Source organism: Nicotiana attenuata, unplaced genomic scaffold (genome assembly GCF_001879085.1).
Source record: "Nicotiana attenuata strain UT unplaced genomic scaffold, NIATTr2, whole genome shotgun sequence".
Classification (NCBI taxonomy): domain Eukaryota; kingdom Viridiplantae; phylum Streptophyta; class Magnoliopsida; order Solanales; family Solanaceae; genus Nicotiana; species Nicotiana attenuata.
The window spans coordinates 1-20,311 of record NW_017675244.1 but is presented as its reverse complement, the minus strand read 5'-3'; the positions used below and the strand labels follow the sequence as shown (position 1 = coordinate 20,311).

Genomic DNA, 20,311 nt, shown 5'->3' with positions numbered 1-20,311 from the left:
TCACATAAATGCACCCGTGGTTTTTGACACATTTCAACTTCGTTGGGATTTGGATTTGGGTCACATAAATGTGCACCCGAGTTTAGGAAGGTAATATTATTAAATGCCGGGCCTAAAGCACCTAGCGTATTATTAACTTTGTGGGAGGCCATGAAATTCGCTAAATGGCGCGTCCCGAATTCTAAGGTGGAGTTAAAACTAATTAAAGTGAGGGCCACGCAATTTGTGATTTTATTTGGGCTCGGCGCACCTCATTTATTTTAAAGGCCATCTTAAAAGAGAAACTATTATTTTCTATTAGGATTATCTCTAAGAACTTAGTTAATTAGCATTACTAAATGAATATTATCGGAAACAGCCCAAGGGTAGTCTTTAGCAAAGTGGCTTCAAAGCCAGCCCATGGAAAGGGAATAGGGTCAGCCCTGTTAACGTGAGTTATTTAGCATTTGGGCTTGTGATTGGCCCACAGCGTTTTAGGGCTTGTGACTGGCCCCGTACAATTATTTGGATAGCTATACCTTGAGACCACAAATCTCAAGGCCATCTCAATGTCCAATTTCAACGGGGTTCCACTTCATGAACTGAACCCCGAACAATCACAAAGAAGCACAGATCATACCATACGAATTTGAATCAATAAGCTAAATAACGAGGGATATTAGATGATCAATCAGATATTTGTGCATTGAGCAACTGATTCTGCAACAAGTTAAACTCAGGGACCATTTGATATCTAAAATAAAGCTAGATTATGCATAAGATGTGATTACTGAATGTCCAAATCACAAACAGATGATAGACTATTACGACCCTAGAAACAATAACGTCCAATTTTCAATTACAAGGTGAAGATCTATGACCCTAGAAACAGTTTCAAATTCATGCTATCTCTAATACTAAAATTAAACTAACGCAAAATGAAACTATATTTAAAGCTACTAAATAATCCGAGATCCAACAGTCCTAATTACACAAATAGTCTTAATTAATTCTAGAGAGTACTCGTTCAAAATGAATTGTGCAACTAAGTATCAAAAACTAGTGATGACTACAAGGAAAATCCAAGTGAAACTACAAGTATTTCTCTTCATCATTTGATTCTACAAATAGTTCATACATGTTGATTCAGACTTCCATATCACTTGAGTCATAGAAGTGTACCTGGAATCGAATCAGAATAAAGGAGGAAGGAATTTGTAATGGCAGTCAACAAACAGCAGTTGCAACTAGCAGCCACAGAAGCAGTTTCAAACCCAAAAAAACATCACAGATACCCAGGGATGAATTATAGAAGAACAGCACCAAAAAATGACCAAAAATAACTTGATTGAACCCAAACCCATTCGAAGTCAAACCCAATAAACCTCTGAAGTTTAAGCAATCAGTACACAAGGAACATTTAAGCCATTTTCCTCTTTGAACTAAGCTAAAATTCAGAACAGTAGCTAAAACTTGCAATTGATCTATGAAAACTCAACGCAACAGTACTTTTTTTTTGGAATTTTTTGTTATTTTTGTTGGTATTTTCTGGTTTTTGAAGATTTTTGAATTTTGAAATTCAAGTTTCAGGTTGAAACTTGTTGAACACCTTTTGGGGGGGGAATTTTTAGAGACTCCAAACTTGCCAATGAAGGCACCAAGCGTGCCTTTTTATAGGCAGAGCCTAGGGCTTTTTCAAACTTTTTTGTTTCTTTTTGGTCCCTCACTTTGTGACTTCTTTAACAAGTTATCATCCACAATATTAAACAAACAGCCCTTGCTAGAACCTTCTAAGGGTTTCTTATGCAATTATGAATAAATTCCTTGGGCTCTATTCCCTATTTTACCCTCAAGTAAACTGTTATTCACTCTTTGAACCTTCCCTTAAGACCCCTTAAGTTTCTAGTCATTCTATTCCCCCCTTAAAGTACTGAATATCTACAGATATTACCAAACAGAAACATGCTCTAACTAATGCTCTCAAACGGATCTAAAGCAAATAAAACAACAGATACAAATCTGATGAACTACTAACAAACTGATTCTACAATGAAACAGACGACTTTCAATTATAATCAGGTCACAAATCCAAATAAACCTAAGATATAGCTTGAATCAACTACTGAAAAGCAGAAATAACGATTACTTTTGGCAATTTTAACAGTCGACCACTAATCAACAACCCAAAGGATCATGAATCAAAATCAAACACCCAAAATATGAATCAAAACAAATTCTAAGAACACTGAAAGGAAGAACTGACAACTCGAATCTAATTAAACTTATCAGTAACAAATGAGATTTAGGGAACAAGAACCAAACCCTAGATTAACTAATAAAAACACAAAAACTAAACTAAACAGAATCACAAAAGATAAAACATAGCCAAAATAGAAAGAAAACTTACTGATTTTGAACTCCACATGACTGACTTTCGAAATTGGTTTTCAGTTAATGTTATTTGTCTATTTCGTTAAAAATAGGCGTATAACGTTAACTAGAAAACACTCGACTACTCGAAACTTTCCAAAACAGGTTGAACTTTGAACCCTAGTTCTGAAATTCACGGAGCTTCACTCGGATTTGAGGGGTTTTGGCTTGGGATTCGGGATGAGGGGGTCAAGGAGGCTAGAGGGTGTGATTTTTGGGATTTTTGGAGGAATTAGGGTTTTGGTCCGAATTTCAAATCAAAATTCGAGAGGTTTGGTGAGGATTCGAGGGAAAGGGTTAAGGGATTTGGAAAGAGGAAGGCGAGGGGAGTTCAGGGTGTAATTTTGGACGGGGTTGGAGCTTCACCGCCGCCGTGGGCGATTTCCGGCGGCGGTCCCAGGCGGTGGGTGGTGGCGTTATTTTCTGATAATGGGGAGTGAGAGAGACGACGTTGGGGGGTAGGGGGACCTATCCGACATTTAAACACTCCAAACCTAGGCAGTTCTCATCCGTTGGATCAAAAGAATCAATGGCTGTGATGAACACTTGGGAAACAACGTCGTTTCGTTTAATTGAGGATTGGACCGGACTGGGGTTAACGTTGGGCTGGGTTTGTGATTTTTGGGATGGGATTTCGTTTGGGCTAAGCAAATCTGGCCCAACATCATAAACCGGGCTATTTCTCTTTCCCCTTTTATTTATTTTTTTTTTCTTTTTTTTTCAATTTCAAAACAAATTAATTCCCTTTTTCTTTTCCTTTTCAAAAATTAATGAAAATGGAAATTAATTCCTAAAATTCAACTAATCCTAAAACTAATTAAACACATATGATGATTATCACAAAACAAACTTAAAAGAAACCCCATTCAAGATCAAGATCAAAAATTAAAAATGCAACTTAAACAAATATTTTTTGCTTTTCCATTTTATGAAACAATTACTTTCTTAATTAATCTTATGATGTAGAATCAAAACCCTAAGTGCACAGGTCCAATACATTTTTTTTTTTGTATTTTTATGAATTAAAATGTGTAAACAAAATACCAACAATTAACATCAAATGCCACAAAAATTCACGCAATTGCAAATAATGAAAGGAAATTATTTTGTTTGAATCTCTGGGAGTAATTCGTATAGGGCAAAAATCACGTGCTCACAGTTGTGATTGGGGATCTTGAGACTCGTGTAGATTTGTTGCTTCTAGACATGGTTGATTTTGATGTCATACTGGGGATGGACTGATTATCACCTTACCACGCTATCTTGGACTGTCATGCCAAGACTGTGACCTTAGCCTTGCTGGTTTTACCTCGTTTAGAGTGGAGAGGGACTCCTAGTCATTCTACCCGTAGTGTTATCTCTTATGTGAAGGCTCGAAGTATGGTCGAGAAGGGGTGTTTGTCCTATTTGGCATATCTTCGTGATTCTAGTGCCGAGGTTTCTTCTATTGATTCTGTGCCTGTTGTTCGTGAGTTCCCTGAGGTATTTCCTTCAGACCTGCCGGGTATGCCACCCGACAAGGATATTGACTTCCGCATTGATTTGGCACCGGGCACTCAGCCCATTTCTATTCCGTCGTACCGTATGGCCCTGCCTGAGTTGAAAGAGTTGAAGGAGAAGTTGCAAGACTTGCTTGAAAAGGGTTTCACTAGACCCAGTGTTTCGCCTTGGGGTGCGTCGGTGTTGTTTGTTAAGAAGAAGAATGGATCGATGGGAATGTGTATAGATTACCAGCAATTGAACAAGGTTACAATCAAGAATAAGTATCTGCTACCGAGGATTGATGATTTGTTTGATCAACTTCAGGATTCCAAGGTATTTTCAAAGATTGACTTGAGATCTGGCTACCATCAGTTGAGTATTAGGGCATCCGATGTCCCTAAGACAGCTTTTCGCACTCGGTACGGGCATTATGAGTTCTTGGTGATGTCATTCGGGTTGACAAATGCCCCAGCAACTTTTATGGATTTGATGAACCGAGTGTTCAGGCCTTACTTGGATTCGTTCGTGATAGTCTTTATTGATGATATTCTGATTTATTCCCGCGGCCGGGAGAAGCACGAGCAGCATCTTAGAGTGGTTCTTCAGACTCTGAGGGATAGTCAGTTGTATGCCAAGTTTTAGAAGTGTGAGTTCTGGTTGAGTTCAGTTGTATTCCTGGGTCATGTTGTATCAGCAGAGGGTATTCAGGTTGATCCGAAAAAGATTGAGGCGGTCAAGAACTGGCCTAGACCAGCATCAGCTATAGAGATCCGAAGTTTCTTAAGATTGGCAGGCTACTATCGTCGGTTCGTGGAGGGGTTTTCGTCTATTGCAACCCCGATGACCAGGTTGACCCAGAAGGGTGCCCAGTTCAGATGGTCAGACGAGTGTGAGGCGAGCTTCCAGAAGCTCAAGACAGCTCTGACTACGGCACCAGTGTTGGTTTTGCCCACAGGTTCAGGGCCTTATACAGTTTATTGTGACGCATCTCGTATTGGACTTGGTGTAGTGTTGATGCAGGATGGCGAGGTCATTGCTGATGCTTCCCGGCAGTTGAAGATTCATGAGAAGAACAATCCGGTTCAAGATTTGGAGTTAGCAGCCATTGTTGACGCGTTGAAGATTTGGAGGCATTATCTATATGGCGTGGCATGTGAAGTGTTCACCGATCACAAGAGTCTGCAGTATTTGTTCAAGCAAAAGGAGTTGAATTTGAGGCAGATGAGGTGGTTGGAGCTGTTGAAAGACTATGATGTCACCATCTTATATCATCCAGGAAAGGCCAATGTGGTGGCCGATGCTTTGAGTAGGAAATCGGTTAGTATGGGCAGTCTTGCTTATATTCTGGTCGGTGAGAGACCGCTTGCTTTGGATGTTCAGGCTTTGGCCAATCAGTTCGTGAGGTTGGATGTTTCTGAGCCCAACCGTGTCTTAGCTTGCACAGTCGCTCGTTCTTCATTATTAGAGCGTATCCGAAATCGGCAGTATGGTGATCCCCATTTGTGTGTCCTTAGAGACATGGTGCAGCACGGAGGTGCCAAGCAGCTTACCTTAGGTGATGATGGAGTTTTGAGATTGCAGGGTCGAGTTTGTATGCCTAATGTGGATGGGCTCCTGGAGTTGATTTTAGAGGAGGCCCATAGTTCCCGGTACTCTATTCATCCAGGCGCCGCCAAGATGTACCAGGATTTGCGGCAGCATTATTGGTGGAGGATAATGAAGAAGGACATTGTTGCATATGTGGCTCGGTGTTTGAATTGTCAGCAGGTTAAGTACAAGCATCAGAGGCCTAGTGGTTTGTTCCAGAAGATTGAGATTCCTGAGTGGAAGTGGGAGCATATCACTATGGACTTCGTTGTTGGACTCCCACGGACTCAGAGGAAGTTCGATGCAGTGTGGGTTATTGTTGATAGATTGACCAAGTTAGCACATTTCATTCCTATGGCAGTCTCTTATTCTTCCGAGAGGTTACTGAGATCTACATTTGGGAGATTGTTCATCTTCATGGTGTGCCCGTGTCTATCATTTCGGATCGAGGTACGCAGTTTACCTCACATTTCTGGAAGGCAGTTCAGCGAGAGTTGGGCACACGGGTTGAGTTGAGCATAGTGTTTCATCCTCAGACGGACGGGCAGTCCAAGCGGACCATTCAGATTTTGGAGGATATGCTCCGAGCTTGTGTCATTGACTTTGGAGGCTTGTGGGATCAATTCTTGCCTTTAGCAGAGTTGCCTACAACAACAGCTAGGGGTGTCAGTGGATATTCGAAAACTGACTAAACCGACCGAACCGTACCGCACCGAACCAATTTTTAGGTTTCTTTTTAAGAAACCGTAGGTTTTTATATAAATCTATAACCGCACCGATAATTAGGGTAGGTTTTTTATTTTATAAAAATAAACCGAAAAAATACCAAACCGTACCGAATAAATTTTACATGTGAAAAATATATTTATTTAGTAAGTTTAAAAATAATAATGCATTAAATTTTCTTTGGGCCTCGAAATTATGAAAACTATTACAAGCCTACAATTAATTAAACTCAAAATACTAATTCTTAAAACCTATTATGCCACTTCTACTTAAACTAAGTTATTTCAAGTATCTTTATTAGCAAGACACACAGTATTCTAGCGATTATGAGTAGCAAACTACAATGTATTGAATATGTTTCCTTTCATATAATTTAGATTTATCTTTTTGAATATTTAATCTTCTATAGACTTTATTCTTGAGTCCCAGCTTGTTATATCTTTCAACTCGTGTGATTTATATTTTCTTTGCCTTTATTTGATTTATTTTACATTGTTGTAGAATAGTTGATGAATCTATACTCTAGCCATCTTTCTTTTTTCTTTTTTAATTCATCACCCTTTAAACGGTAAAAATATCTAGAGAGATTTGCTAAGTCCTCTAAAAGAACGTATGTTATTGCGTTCATTTTACTTCTACTGGTGAATTTGACATGATATTAAAAAAATAATCGAAAATTAACCGAACTGTACCGGTACCGAAGAGAAGCCGACATGATTGGGACGGTTTCGAAAAGTCTAATTTTGATTATACATAATAGAATAACCGAAAAATTGGTATGGTACAAATTTTATAAAATAACCGACCGAACCGAACCATTGACACCCCTAACAACAGCTACCATTGTAGTAAACAAGTACCAAGGGAAGGTGGGGTATAAAGATAATTACTCCTTCCATTTCAATTTATGTAAATTTACTTGACTGCGCCGGAGTATAAAAATGAAAAGTAGACTTTTAAAATTGTAATCTTAAATATGGCTGTATTGCTGATATAGTGTAATATGGCTATCACCCTTCAAAGTCTATATCCCACTAATTAGGGGTACATGTCAATCAATAACATTAACTACTCCGATATATAGCGTAAAAAATATCCAATTTCCATCCTTATCATTTATGATATTCATATTATTAATTTGGTCCTTTTTCTCTCTCCCATAAACAAAAATTTGACGTAATCTAATCTCCTTCTCTATACTTTCATGATTCATCTTCTTATTAGGCTAAAGCGAGGGGGTCTATTTTTCGATAAATGTTGCTACATAACGTAAGATTCTTTCGATCATCATATGGTAAGTAGTATTAGTTTTGTGCTATAATATGTAATGTTTTGTTTATCATTGCATAGTTGTGAAAATTTGCTAATATTTTGAGCTCATAAGGTAATATACAGTTACAAGGTTGTATATAATGTGCAGTCCAACAACGAGATTTTGTTAGAAATTATGTACTTTGCGCATATACTGTGTGTATGTTGTTTGCTTTTATTAAAAGGTTCTCCCAAATTAAAAGTAATCTCCTAAGATTTATAATTAAATGTCTCTATGACACCTCATATTTTTATATGTAGATACTGTAATTTCAAAATTTACTGTTCGACTAAATTAAAAACACAAGTTTTGTGCAATATAAATAGGGCTAATGTGACGTAGGTTTTCTTTTCTAATACCCTTCGTCTTGGTGTGAAAGACTAATAATCGCAAGACCTAGGATTTCATTGTCTCTCATGGATTCAGGTACACTTCCACATGATTTGACAAGATCATGATTTTCATCTTAAAGATTTGGTCCAACATTGACTGCATTTTTTAAAATAACCAGATTTTTTTAAAAAGTCATTTAGGAAAAAATAAGAACCCAAGAAAAAGCAATATATACACTAAATTGTCAATACATATTTTACTTGTTAGAAACTTCTTTGTTCCTCAAGTTCAATAATTTGTGCAATATAGAAGGTGACACAGCCATGACTTTTTGGTTATGTTCTTTTGCATGAAGCTCAGCATGAAGTCTACAAAGAGCTGAACCTGCAACTTTCCATGCAAAACCACATTTTTTTACGTCTCCGATAGCCTTTGCATAATCATAAGTAACGCGATAAATAGCAAGTGCATCGTTAAATATATCTGTTGTACTCCTTGCACTCTCCTCCATATCCGGTGCTTCATATAGCAACTACATGAAAAATTGCAAAATTCAAGATATTATATTGGGGAATCACAGGAGATAATGGAGAAATAGGGACAGTGAGAATTGAACTCATAGTTATTGTACTGAAAACTCCCACCGAAACCTTCGTGGTACTCATGGTGGCTTCTTACAAGGGAAAAGGTGCAAATTTACCACTATACTATACGAAATATCTAATTCTACCCTAATACTTTGGAGTCTTGCCTTTAACGGAGCTCCAACATGAACTGAGTTAGCCTCGATTATACTTTAGTTAGGATCCATGATGGAGATCCATTAGGGCCAAGGGACAATGTGAGAATATGATAACGCCAAGGGTATGAATGACCACCGAAGTATAACGGAAGGTAACATTAAGAGATATTTCAAATAGTAGAAGGTATTTTTCACCTTTTTCCCCTTCTCATAATGATGGTTGAAGTTAATTTCTTAAGATTAATAGAAGAAGGTTTACCTGTTTGTATTTTTTAACAACCTCGTCCGCTAAGTCATTTTTTGATTCATTGCTGGTGTTCAACGCTTGAATCATCTCAAATCTGTACTTTTTGTACCTTTCCTCCCATAACCTCAAGCATGTCTCAGGGATTTTGACCTCAAAAGCAGGAATTTTCTTGATTTCTGGACATATAGAGCAAGATATATCACATCCACAACTAAAATACAATTGAAATCAATGAATATCTTGGATCAAACACTTGCCTACTGCAGCTGCTGCTTCAGCTTTAAATGACTTAACCCTGTCATAAATTTCTCCTAGAACTGAAGTAGAGATATACTCTTCTTTCTTTTCCAAGAAATGTGGAAACTTATCCACTTTCAACCTTTTCGGGATGTAGACCTGTGGGTAGAAATTAAGATTTAGGGAACAGGAAACACTCACTTAAATAGCGTATGGTGATTAAGTAAACGATGGTTAATAAGGATATCAAACAGAGATCAGGTCAAAGCAACCAACCTTATTCCCACTTTTGGGGGCGTCTATAGCGTCGTAATACAAATCAGTCAACTCAAACAACTTTTCTTTCATGGTCTTTGTCTCTTCATTCTCTGTGGTGTTATTCTTCCTCAATATCAGAAGTCTATCCATGAGCGCCAACCAGCTAGAAGAAGCGTCAGCCATACTATAGCTGAAAGAGCATTTTTGTTTAAATAAGAATTAAAACATCTTCACAATAGGAATTAGGAAGTTTTTTCATTGATGTTGAAAAGGACCATATTTTGAGGAAATTCCAATGATTTAAAGGTTTAGAATCATTAGCTCGGGGACTTTTTGGGTATGGGCAACTTTTACCATTCAGACATACTGAAACTGTATGTTGCACTCTTCATGGAGCCGAGAAGACATGTTTCAGATAATATTTGTTGAAGTGTGTGACCATCTAATCTAAAAGCTTAAGCTATTAGAGAGCACACTTTTATTTTTTTTATTTTTTTGATTTGCACCGGGTGTCCGAGTCTCTAAGAGCCCCGACTAATCCCGGGGGTGCACAGGCCCTCGGCAAGGAGTTTCCCGCAAGTGCACCACGGTTAATTCAGGTTTTACCCAGTCCGATGGCCCTCAGAAATTGTTTGCACCTAGTGGGTTTCGAACTTGAGACCTTGAAAGGGAGCAAACCCCAAGGCTCAAGTCTATTGCCACCAGGCCAACCCCTGAGGGTAGAGAGCACACTTTTATTTACTCAATTATGTCTTCAACATGCCCCTTCACGTGCGGGCTTTGTTTCTTTTTTATGAGCCAAGCACGTGAAAATTATTTTTGATATTGAGTGGCGGTGAGACTCGAACCCAGGACCTCTGCCTGCTCTAATACCATATTGAAGTGTGTGACCATCTCATCTAAAAGCTTAAGCTATGAGAGAGAACACACTTTTATTTACTTAATTATGTCTTTAACAATATCAAAGAGACATATTATAATTTTGGAGGGCAAAAAAAAAAGGGAATTCTAGACTGAGGTGATACAATAATACATACTTTGGCATCCTAGTTTCTAGGAATGTCTGAAAGAGCTCATGTTCCATTTCCTCGGCAGAGAAGTCTTTAGGCTCCCTATGCAATGTCTTTGGTGTTGAATGGATTCTGCTCCACGGTCTACTTGCACGGTAATATTTCAACAGCTGAAGAATAAAACATAATATGCTCAAATTGGAAGGAATTCATCGAGGATTTTCAATCATTCAAGAAATGAAACGACAACACGATATGTTCTATTTTGTTTTTAAAATTTATTGTTTTCTCATTATCATTTCTAATTGGACATGTAGAGTGAAATGAAGGACGCAATCTGAGACAGTTCAATTATATCATTAAGCAAAGAAATTAGAACAATTAGCCAGCAGTAATGAAAAGTTTACCTGGGGGTTTTGAGAGACCCAATATTTATCTCCATCAAAATCGCCATTAGCAATTTCAGTGGCTGCAGATCTTGGACCTTTGGTCGAGAAAAATATTCCATATTTAGCATTTCCAACTACGTCACCGAGGTTCTTCACTGGGACAGCAAGTAGTCTGTGGATATCACCAAAATGAAGTCCGGGATTCCTGTATACTAGTACCTCTCCAGATATCTGCCCGTGTTCACTGCATAAAATTGTTGAGTTTTACTTTGTAAGTTTCCAGTTTGACTTTTTAAAAGTAAAGGCATAGCATCCAAAGATGACACAAGTTACAAACATACATGTGCTGAAATTACTAGGTCAAAATAATTATTAGGTTAGTTAAACTTTTACTCAAGACTAATAAGAAAATATGGATTGATGAGACGTTCCGACGATCAATGGCTAAGTTGACGACGATACAGAAAGAGCCCAGTGTATCTTTGACTAAAGTGCAAATCCGTGGTGCATGGTAAAAGCACCTAGCCAGTGGCAAAGCCAGGAATTCTAATAAGGGGAGTCAAAATAATGCAAAAATGCATGCCTAGGGCTCGAACCTGAAATAAAGCAATTTTTTAGCCACATTTACCACTAGAATAGAATCTTTCCATTATATCAAGGGGATTCAACTACTCCCTCCCAATTTATATGGAACCTTAGGATTTCGAGAGTCAAACGAGTTCCCCTTTGACCGTGATTTTTTCATCTCTTTTAAATACTTTGAATGATTAATTTTTCTGGCTTATAATACTTTTTTTGTAGTTTCTAAATATGTAAATTTTCAAAAAACTTAAAGATTCTATATCCGAATTCACGGTCAAAATTAAGAAAGTTGACTCTCGAAATCCGAATGATGTCGCATAAATTGGGACATAGGGTATGTGTTTGTGTGCGTACAAATACTTTTACTTTCCGTATGTGCACGGTATACTTTTGACGAGGAATTGGATTACAAGGGTCATATATGATGCATTTAAAGTAAACTTACAGAATAACACAGACTTCATGAGGATTTAATGTATCCGTCGGATCAGCTGTCCCCATTAAATAGAAAGTATCAGAGATAGGAAGTTTTCCTCCTTTTAGCCCATTTCTTTCTTCCTTTGCCAAGGAAGATAAGCAACACCTAAGATACGGTTCACAGAGAGGTACTCCAGCCATTATCATACCCGTGGCAATAGAGGCATCATCACGATCTCTATGGTTCGCTGCAACTGCACGGAGATATAACCAATAAAACAAAAAAAGTAAAGGTCTGATTTGGTAAAGCAATCAACAGATACTTAGAACAGAGTCATGCATTTTAAGATCAATGCAGGTAAAGGAATACTACGATTAAAGCTTCTGTATCAAATCGGAAAGAAGGCTTCAGACAATGTTTATTTAAAACCAGTACAGGCACCAGCTTGTTAATTGTGCAAATAAGCATGTAATGTTTTCAAGACATCATTTGAAAGTTTGAGAACCAAAATGTTACCGCATGCTGAAATTTAAGCAAGACTACGCATAAGTTTAAAGTTGTCGGGTAATAGTATCTGAAGGTCCACATTTCTCCTTATACGTGGTAGGTTATAAACCATAAACAATTGCAAAGAGACTTAGTTTTATTGTAATTTTTTTCTGAACCAAGAATTACCTTTTAGTGCTGTCACCTCATCTGAGTATAACCTTTGTGTCTCCTCCAAAGTGATATTCAGTATATCAAAGAAATACTCTGCAGGAACACCTCCATAGGTCAACAGAGCAATAAGAGTTCTTGATAGATAAGTATTCCGAGGTTTAAAACTGAAAGAAGAACATAAATGGTGTTAGTTGCACACAGTCATGAAAGTAGCATTTTAAATTTCATGTTCCGACGAAGATTCCTACGGTGAAACTTTATCTTTCTACTAATTGAATTGACTAAAAAGCACAAAATACCTAGGTGTAACTATTTCCAGCGAGTTAAACATTCGAGCTCTTGACAATTTTGGGTCAGCCTCAACCTTGATCATTGAAGGCCTAATCTGAATTGTGCGCCGTGGCAGCTAATATTTAAGAACAGAACATTGCATCTATTAAGAAGTTGATTTGGCAAACTAAATACATGATAGAGTAAAGTCTGCTATAATATTGCCATGCAATAAGCCCATTAAAATGGAACAGACTATGGTTTTGATCAACGGTGCCTTGAGGAAGAGCTTACCTTTCTATTGACTAGAAGGGTTCCCTTTACAGCAAGACCATTGTAGAATAGACGGCACTGCATTAACAAAGGCTAGAAAGAGAGAGAGAGAGACATGAAAACTGAACAGATAAGAAACAAGGGGAGCTTGTTTAGTGATAACAGATTGCTAATTTGCAGCAGTTTGGAATCCAAATCAATTGATAAAACATCAAAAACATTTACCAGTTCCCCACTCTGAAATTCTGCCTCTCCCACCTTGGATGAATTCTCCCCAGGTTCAACACCATTGGGATATCTCTGAAATAGTTAATTCAAAATTTAATAGAAAGTTGTTCAAGAGAGACAAAAGGAAATTGTTGCAAAGAAACGGAACGATGAATTTGTCAGATATTTAAATCAATACAAGCATGAAGCAAACCGAGCAAGAGACCGTTTCGTGTGCATTGCCTAAAATTAAAGAACATTAAGGAAATAACATAATTTCAAATGAATTAAAAAGGAAATCAAAGTCTGCAATCCGAACACATCCTTCCAAGTTTCTGCTACAAAAGAAAATGCTTAGTGAACTAGGTTTAATCAGATTACCTCTAACTTGGCATTCTTATACTTCACATTGAAAAAATCTTGTGGACACTTTCTTGCCAAATCTTCCGAAATATATCCTGTCCCATCTGTGTGTATAAGGGGTTTTCCATCTTCGTCATAGAGAGTACGTCCATTCTTGTCCTGAAATTATTTATTTCCAAAAATAGAAGGCGATATTTAAATAATAAAATGAGTGTATTATCTTGAGATAGTCGAAGAACAGGATAACTGACAAGAGATGGCATCGAAGCGCACAAAGAAAACGAAATAGCAATGAAAGTATACATAATTATATATACACATATATTATATGTTTGATAAGCAATATACATGACAATATATATCTTCAATTCTGTCAATATTCACTGAATTCAGATCAACTTGAAGCTTTACTGTCGTGGATAAAATTAGGGAGAACCTGCATTATCAGAGTAACTATGTAGCTCAGAATGAAAGCAAGTATCCATTAATTATTGAAAAGTTATAACAGTCGGGGAAATAGCAAACCTGGCCATGTATTTAGCCATGCTAGAGACCATATGTACATGCATGAAACGACACCTTGCTTTGTGGACTATCTTGTCGTGCAAAATGTAAGTTAAATTTTCATAAGGATTAAGAGATTCCATTCGAACAAAGTAGCATTTGACTGTATCGATCTTTTCCTCTTTGTCCATTGAATTTTTCTTCTTCCCATCATCCTTATAAACTGCAGAAGTACCACAATGACACAAAACCTCATTGGCATCATAAACACTTGAAAACAATAATCTCTCAGGGATTTCCCACCCCGATTTTGAGCATACTAGTGAGAATGACACTTCCATTTATTGGGAATATGAGAAGCTTCATTAAAAAAGCTACTTGTGAAAACAGAAGATCCACATTGACATAGGCCAATGCAAAGGTTCTAAGACGAGGATTTCTTTTAATTACAAGTGATTGTAGATAAATAAGCAAAAAAATTGCTCTTTCAGTACAACACTTTCATGTTTGAAGACCACCGATGTTAGATGGGAGCAAACGTTGGGCTTTAGAAGTTAGAACCAAACATATATATGTTGTAGAAACACGTGTTAAGATGGATCTACGATATTCAAGAAAAGACGAGATTATATATGACTACGGTGCAAGTATCACACAAAATATAAAACAAGAAGAGGTCAAGTAAGATTGTTTGGGGCATGTCTTAGGTAGACCTTCATATACACCGGTTTATAGAAGAAGTGACAATACGATAATTAAAGATGATAAAGACGATGAGATAGACCTAAAATCACATGTAGAGAAATTGTCTCAAAAGACCTACATACTCATAAAATTAAGCAAATTTAGCTTAGAACACAAGTTGACTGAAACAAACAATCCGCCTAGGCGATTCCAACCAGCTTGAATTAAGACTTAGTTATCAGTAGGTTCAGTGTTATTCAATCTATTTTCTACCTTATTACTTATATGTTAAGGTATGAATAAGTGTAATTAGAGAATCTTTAATTTTAGAAAGCACAAAATTAGCATCAAAGAGACAAATTTCCTCGGGAAAACATCTAACAAAGGGAAGTTTGAAATTCTTCTCATTTTTCAAAAAGCAAGATAGATTAGGCGGCATATAGATAAGGTAATTACCAAAAAAGCGATAGCGCCTCAAACCAACAAGAATTCCATTCTTAACAATCTCTTGTGGACACCTTGGGGCTTCTTCCATAAACCTGACAACCAATATATTTTCATCTCCTAATGACTGTTGTAGATGGGTTCTTTCTGCTTTCAGGTAAGGACCCTGACGCCAGGAAGGGAAATAAAAGGTCAAAAGATGGATATAATAGCTTAGCGGAATGTGAGATGCACTGTCCAAAGTTAACAAATACTGCCCTCTTTCCTTTTGCATTTAAAAACACTTCAAATGCAGAAGGAGTAATAACCGCGAGAAAAACTGACCTTAAAAGCATAGCTTCCATCCGAATAAACATGGCAATGATAGAAATGACTCCTTCCGGAATCCCAATCAAGATACTGGAAAACACATATATAACGCAATTATTGGATTACCAATTCTAGAGCTTGGAGATTATTATGCAAGTCTCTCATCAGTAAATACTAATGATAAAAATACATCAAAAGATAGAAACATAAACGCTCATGTAAAAGTTTTTAAATGCGGAAGAACAACATCAGTGGATTGGGACCAAGACCTTAAATCCGGACTCGGAAAAAAAAATAGATTCACTTATACAAGAGCGGTATTTGAATTGCAACATCACCTGCACCCGTTTAACGTTTTCACAAAGATGACCATATTTAGTCCAAATATATGACTCAAAATGAGCCATAGGTTGACATGTCATATCCAAAATTTCACCGACATCATGAAGCATAATGACATCCTCCAACTTCCTCCTGCAATCGATATCGACCAAAATACCAAATTGTAGTAGTATAAAAATCACAAATTAAATATTGAATAAATGCTAAGATTACCTTCCAATGTAGTGTAGAATCAAAAATAATTTCCTGAACTCAAGATTACTGAGTGCCAGCAACTGTTCGCTTATTCCTTGTATGCCAGCCCTGTTTCTATATTCAGATGGCATAGGATCATAACTATCTCTTTGAAAGTTTGCTCTTTCGGGACTCGTTGGAGGTGATAGCATTTGGGGAGCAGATGTTGGAGAATCAGATCCATCACCGACTATGTCTGCAGATAGCCAATGAAAAATTACAGCTCTTGAACGCAACGAATAGAAAATGTGTACGAGATTGTCATCAAGTATAACTCAAGATGTCCAGACAGTTTGCTACATGGAGGATTTTAGAGTTTGAAAAGTGGAGGGAGCATCCATGCAACAACAGCAAAAACAACAACATACCCAGTGTAATCTCACATTGTGGGGTCTAGGGAGGGTAAAGTGTACGCAAACCTTGCCCCTAACTTGGGGGTAGAGAGGCTGTTTCCGTAAGACCCTCGGCTCAAAAAAGACCCTCGGAGCATCCATGCAACACATACTAAAATATTGTAGTATTTGCACGGACTCTCCACAATGCCGCTGCACACGTGTCGGATCCTCCAATTTGGATCCTCCAAAAATACACTACATTTGAAGGAACCGACACGCACCCAACGGCATTTCGGAGAGTCCGAGCAACATACTAGCAGTGGACTAGTAGGGACTAGGGAAAGGAGTCCAGTTCAAACTTCAGACACCTAAACCAAATGGTAAGCTAGAATCCCCTCTATCATGTGAACATAGGTATAAAATTCATGTTCCATCAATACATACTTTAAAAAAAAGATATTAAAAATTCATTAGTACCAGTACAACAATTAGAATAAATTGATCAAGTAAATATGAAAACCGTAAGACCAACTTTACATTTAGATAAAAAAAGGGCCGCACCCCAAGGTAACCTTACATTTAGATAACTGAATAAACTGAAAAATAATTGTGAAAAATTTAATAATAAAATGGTATAAAAGAATATCAGCAAAAGAATTAAGTTGAAAGGCGTAAAAGAATTAAGTTGGAGGTCAAAGTGATAACAACAAAAGTTTCTTGGGTTTATTGTAAAAGAAAAAGATTAATTTTTTGTTTTACTTCTGTTGAAAAAGACAGTGTCTGGGATTATATTATTTTCCAAAATTAACTAAAAGTCATTATTATCAATATTTTTCAAAAAAAAAATATTTTAAAAACCCGAGCAACTAATGCCCTCGAATGCAAACTTGGACAAAAAAAGTAGAGTCACTCGTTCATCTCCATTATTTTACACCCACCCCCCCCCCCACCCACCCCAAGATAAGTTACCTACAAGGCTACAACAGACAAAAACTTGACAAATTTTTCAACATTTTGGGCAAAAAAAATACTTTTCTCCGCAAATCATATCAAAATAACATAATAAAACATGAAAAAAAATCAGTTTGTTGTTGTTCCCAACACAAAAGTAACCTAAAAAATAACTGCATGCAGTCCTCCATTAAAAAAAAATTAAGTAACAACTTAAAAAATAAGCGTAAGTGAGAAGCTAATAGAACAAAACAAAAAAAACTTACATGCAACAATCATAAGAAATTATCACTTAATTACAGTAATTAGTAGTAATAACTAAGTTTAGTAACAATTATATCACTTGAAAAAAGTGTAACTTAAAAAATAATACTACACATTTAGGGGGAAAAAAAGAAAGGGAACTTACCATTATTATGAACAGTAGCCTGAAAAAGTGGCCCATTTCTAGGAGAAAAATTTACTGAAGAAGAAGACGAATTTGGAGAAGAAAGAGAAATCCTTTGAATTTGCGGAGACTGGAAAAAACTTTCAGCAGATGAAACTGGAGTTTGCTGCTGCTGATAAAACTGTTTAGTTTCGGACTGATAATATTTTTTGGCTATAAATACAATAAATCCACTGAGTGTTTTTTTAATTTGATAAACTGAGATTTTACTCAAAATATCAAGTGAACCTTCTTCTCCGATTGATAAAAGAAGTCTTCGTACTGTTTCATCTGGTGAATTTTGTCTTTGATTTTTGCAGATTTGGTTTAACATTTGTTCTACTGAAGGTGGAAGTTTAATCGCTTCTTCTTCGACTTCTACTTCATTGTTGTATGAGTAAAAATCTCCCATTTTTTAGTTCCCTTTTGGACGAAAACTGAGATTTGGACAAAGAAATTGAGGGTTTAAATGAGTTTTTTTGAGGATTTATGGAATTTGGTTTGATGTTGGAAATTCAAAGTGACTTTTTCTTCTTTTTTTTTTCATCAACTTCAAAGTGACTTTACAGTGTACGAATTTGCAGTGTGCTGACTTTGATTTACAAGAAAGCAAATTGTTTGCTCAAAAGTTGTCGCATACCTTATGAGTATAAAATAATATAAATAAATCACGGGAAAATTATAGCAAATCGTAATAATTCATTGGACCAAATGAAGGAAACGAAAATAAGTACTCAGAGTTAGGAGGAGAAACATTAAGATTCTTTATTGATAATGTTGATTTGGCCTGCCTCTCCATGAAGAGGTTCAGAGCCTTACAAAGATGTTTTTCTCTCTCACAATATGGGTATAACTGTGTTTTTCTCTCTTTCTCCCGGATAGTGACCGAGAAGAAGCCCCTTTTTCTAGGGTTTCCTCCCTCGGTATTTATAGCTGTGAGCTTCGTGAGCTGGCAATAAGTGGTCGTGACCACGTTGGGATTTCGCCTTCATGGTGGCGGATGGGTCGTGGCCTTGTTGATCGAATCAGATGAGGGTTGAATATCGTTAATTCTGAGTGGTCGTGCCACTAATTAATCATGAATTAGCTTAAGACGGGATTAACTTCGTTAATTATCGTGGGGTCGGATTCTGACCCATACAGTTAATCCCTCCGCTTATTGAGGTCATGCCTTGGCCGAGCTCGATGAGTGGATTTCATCGACTGTAGTTTGAGAAACTCGGATAGGGAAGTCGATCGTCGCTTCGGTCGAGGCCGAATTCTCTTTGGCGATAGCCCTTAGCCTTGTAGAGTGTTAGTGTTTTGTTATTGTGCTATCAAGTCGTCGTTCGATCGAGGTCGAACTCTCCTCCTTGGCGAGGGCGCTTGACCCTTTAACTTAATTCGAGTGAGGTCGAGCTTTGTAGTGCTCTGATCCTTACGTTTGTTTGGGAGCGTAACCGTCGACCATGGTGGACGGGTCATATGTTGTACAGCCGAAGGGAGTAGGGGTACGCTGGATACGTGTTTGGCGACGTCCATCGTTCTGAAGGCGCACGGAACATCCTCTCGGCGTTCATGGGTCATTGCAACCGTTTCGCAGGTGAGACGTCGGTTGGCGACTGAAGAGCCGCTTCACGGAGCCTGTCATGACGACGCGTGTTTCTGTAGAACCGAATCGGTTTGCGGTTGGTCATGTAGTTAATGAAGGCTATTGGGGCTTGCGAAAGCCACTTGTGTTGCTTATAAATAAGGCTGCCCCATACATTTTTTATATTCTCATTGTTTGCCAGAGAGAGATTCTGAAGAAGCTTTTCTTCCTGCTAATTCACCTTCATCTTTGTTCTTCGATTGATATAACTTCCGTCTTTGTCCCTCAAACTTTGTTTCATTCTCGTTATTGACTCAACAATGGCAGGCAGTTCTTCCCAAAGCGTTCTTCCGACGGATCTTCCGGTTAACTTTCCGGTGACTGAAGGGCCATCTCCGGCAATGGGCGGTGCAGAACTGGTGGAGACTGATGAAGCTCCATCGGTTGACGAGATAGTATCTCTGCCCGGAGGTCCGATGACTGATTTCACCGCCGATGGCGGGGAGGATCAGGTGGATGAAGCCCCATTAATGGGGGAGATTGGGATGGCCCAACTACGGAAATAGGGGGTCATCCCCAGCTATGCTGACGTCGTTCTTGCTAGAAGCGAGGAGAGGGTCCACACCGACCGCAGGGGATACTGCGTTTTTTACGCCTATCCCTTCAAGTTGGGGTTTAAGCTCCCGCTCCCAATGCTGGTGGTTGATTTCTGTCGTTATTACGGGGTGTGCCCGGGCCAGCTTGCTCCTTCTCTTTATAAATTGCTAGCAATGTTTATCAAATACGCAGAACTGGCCGGTAGGGAGGTCACGCTGCAGCATGTGCTTAGTCTCTACGCTCCCCAGAGAGTTCGCGGTACCATGATTCAAGCGTGCCCTCGTGGGTCGAGGGGCCTGACTGCAAAACTGGATGACGAGGTCGACCCTCGCCCTTTTGAGCACTTCTTCTACATTAGGACTGAACATTTAGTGGCGTGCTCTACTGGGTTCCCAGAGGCTTGGAATCA

General features: G+C 38.0%; 1 protein-coding gene across 1 annotated transcript; it reads right to left on the bottom strand.

Moving 5' to 3' along the window:
• Positions 1-8,056: 8,056 nt before the first annotated feature.
• On the bottom strand, positions 8,057-18,332 carry LOC109219850 (probable RNA-dependent RNA polymerase 5). The gene is made up of 19 exons (XM_019384318.1): positions 17,718-18,332; positions 16,002-16,218; positions 15,785-15,920; positions 15,462-15,536; positions 15,150-15,303; positions 14,031-14,232; positions 13,854-13,941; positions 13,524-13,664; positions 13,161-13,235; positions 12,957-13,028; positions 12,692-12,798; positions 12,408-12,556; positions 11,760-11,985; positions 10,751-10,976; positions 10,371-10,513; positions 9,352-9,523; positions 9,096-9,234; positions 8,851-9,014; positions 8,057-8,381 (listed from the first exon to the last, which is right to left on the bottom strand). The coding sequence occupies exons 1-19, from the start codon at positions 18,145-18,147 to the stop codon at positions 8,106-8,108; spliced, it is 3,192 nt and encodes a 1,063-aa protein (XP_019239863.1). The 5' UTR covers positions 18,148-18,332; the 3' UTR covers positions 8,057-8,105.
• Positions 18,333-20,311: the final 1,979 nt, after the last annotated feature.

Coding starts and splice junctions, on each gene's coding strand:
- LOC109219850 (XM_019384318.1), bottom strand. CDS start 18,147: ATGGGAGATTTTTACTCATACAACAATGAAGTAGAAGTCGAAGAAGAA. Junction 13,942..14,030: donor ATGGCTAAATACATGGCCAG/GTTTGCTATTTC, acceptor CTGATAATGCAG/GTTCTCCCTAATTTTATCCA. Junction 9,235..9,351: donor CCCCCAAAAGTGGGAATAAG/GTTGGTTGCTTT, acceptor TTCTACCCACAG/GTCTACATCCCGAAAAGGTT.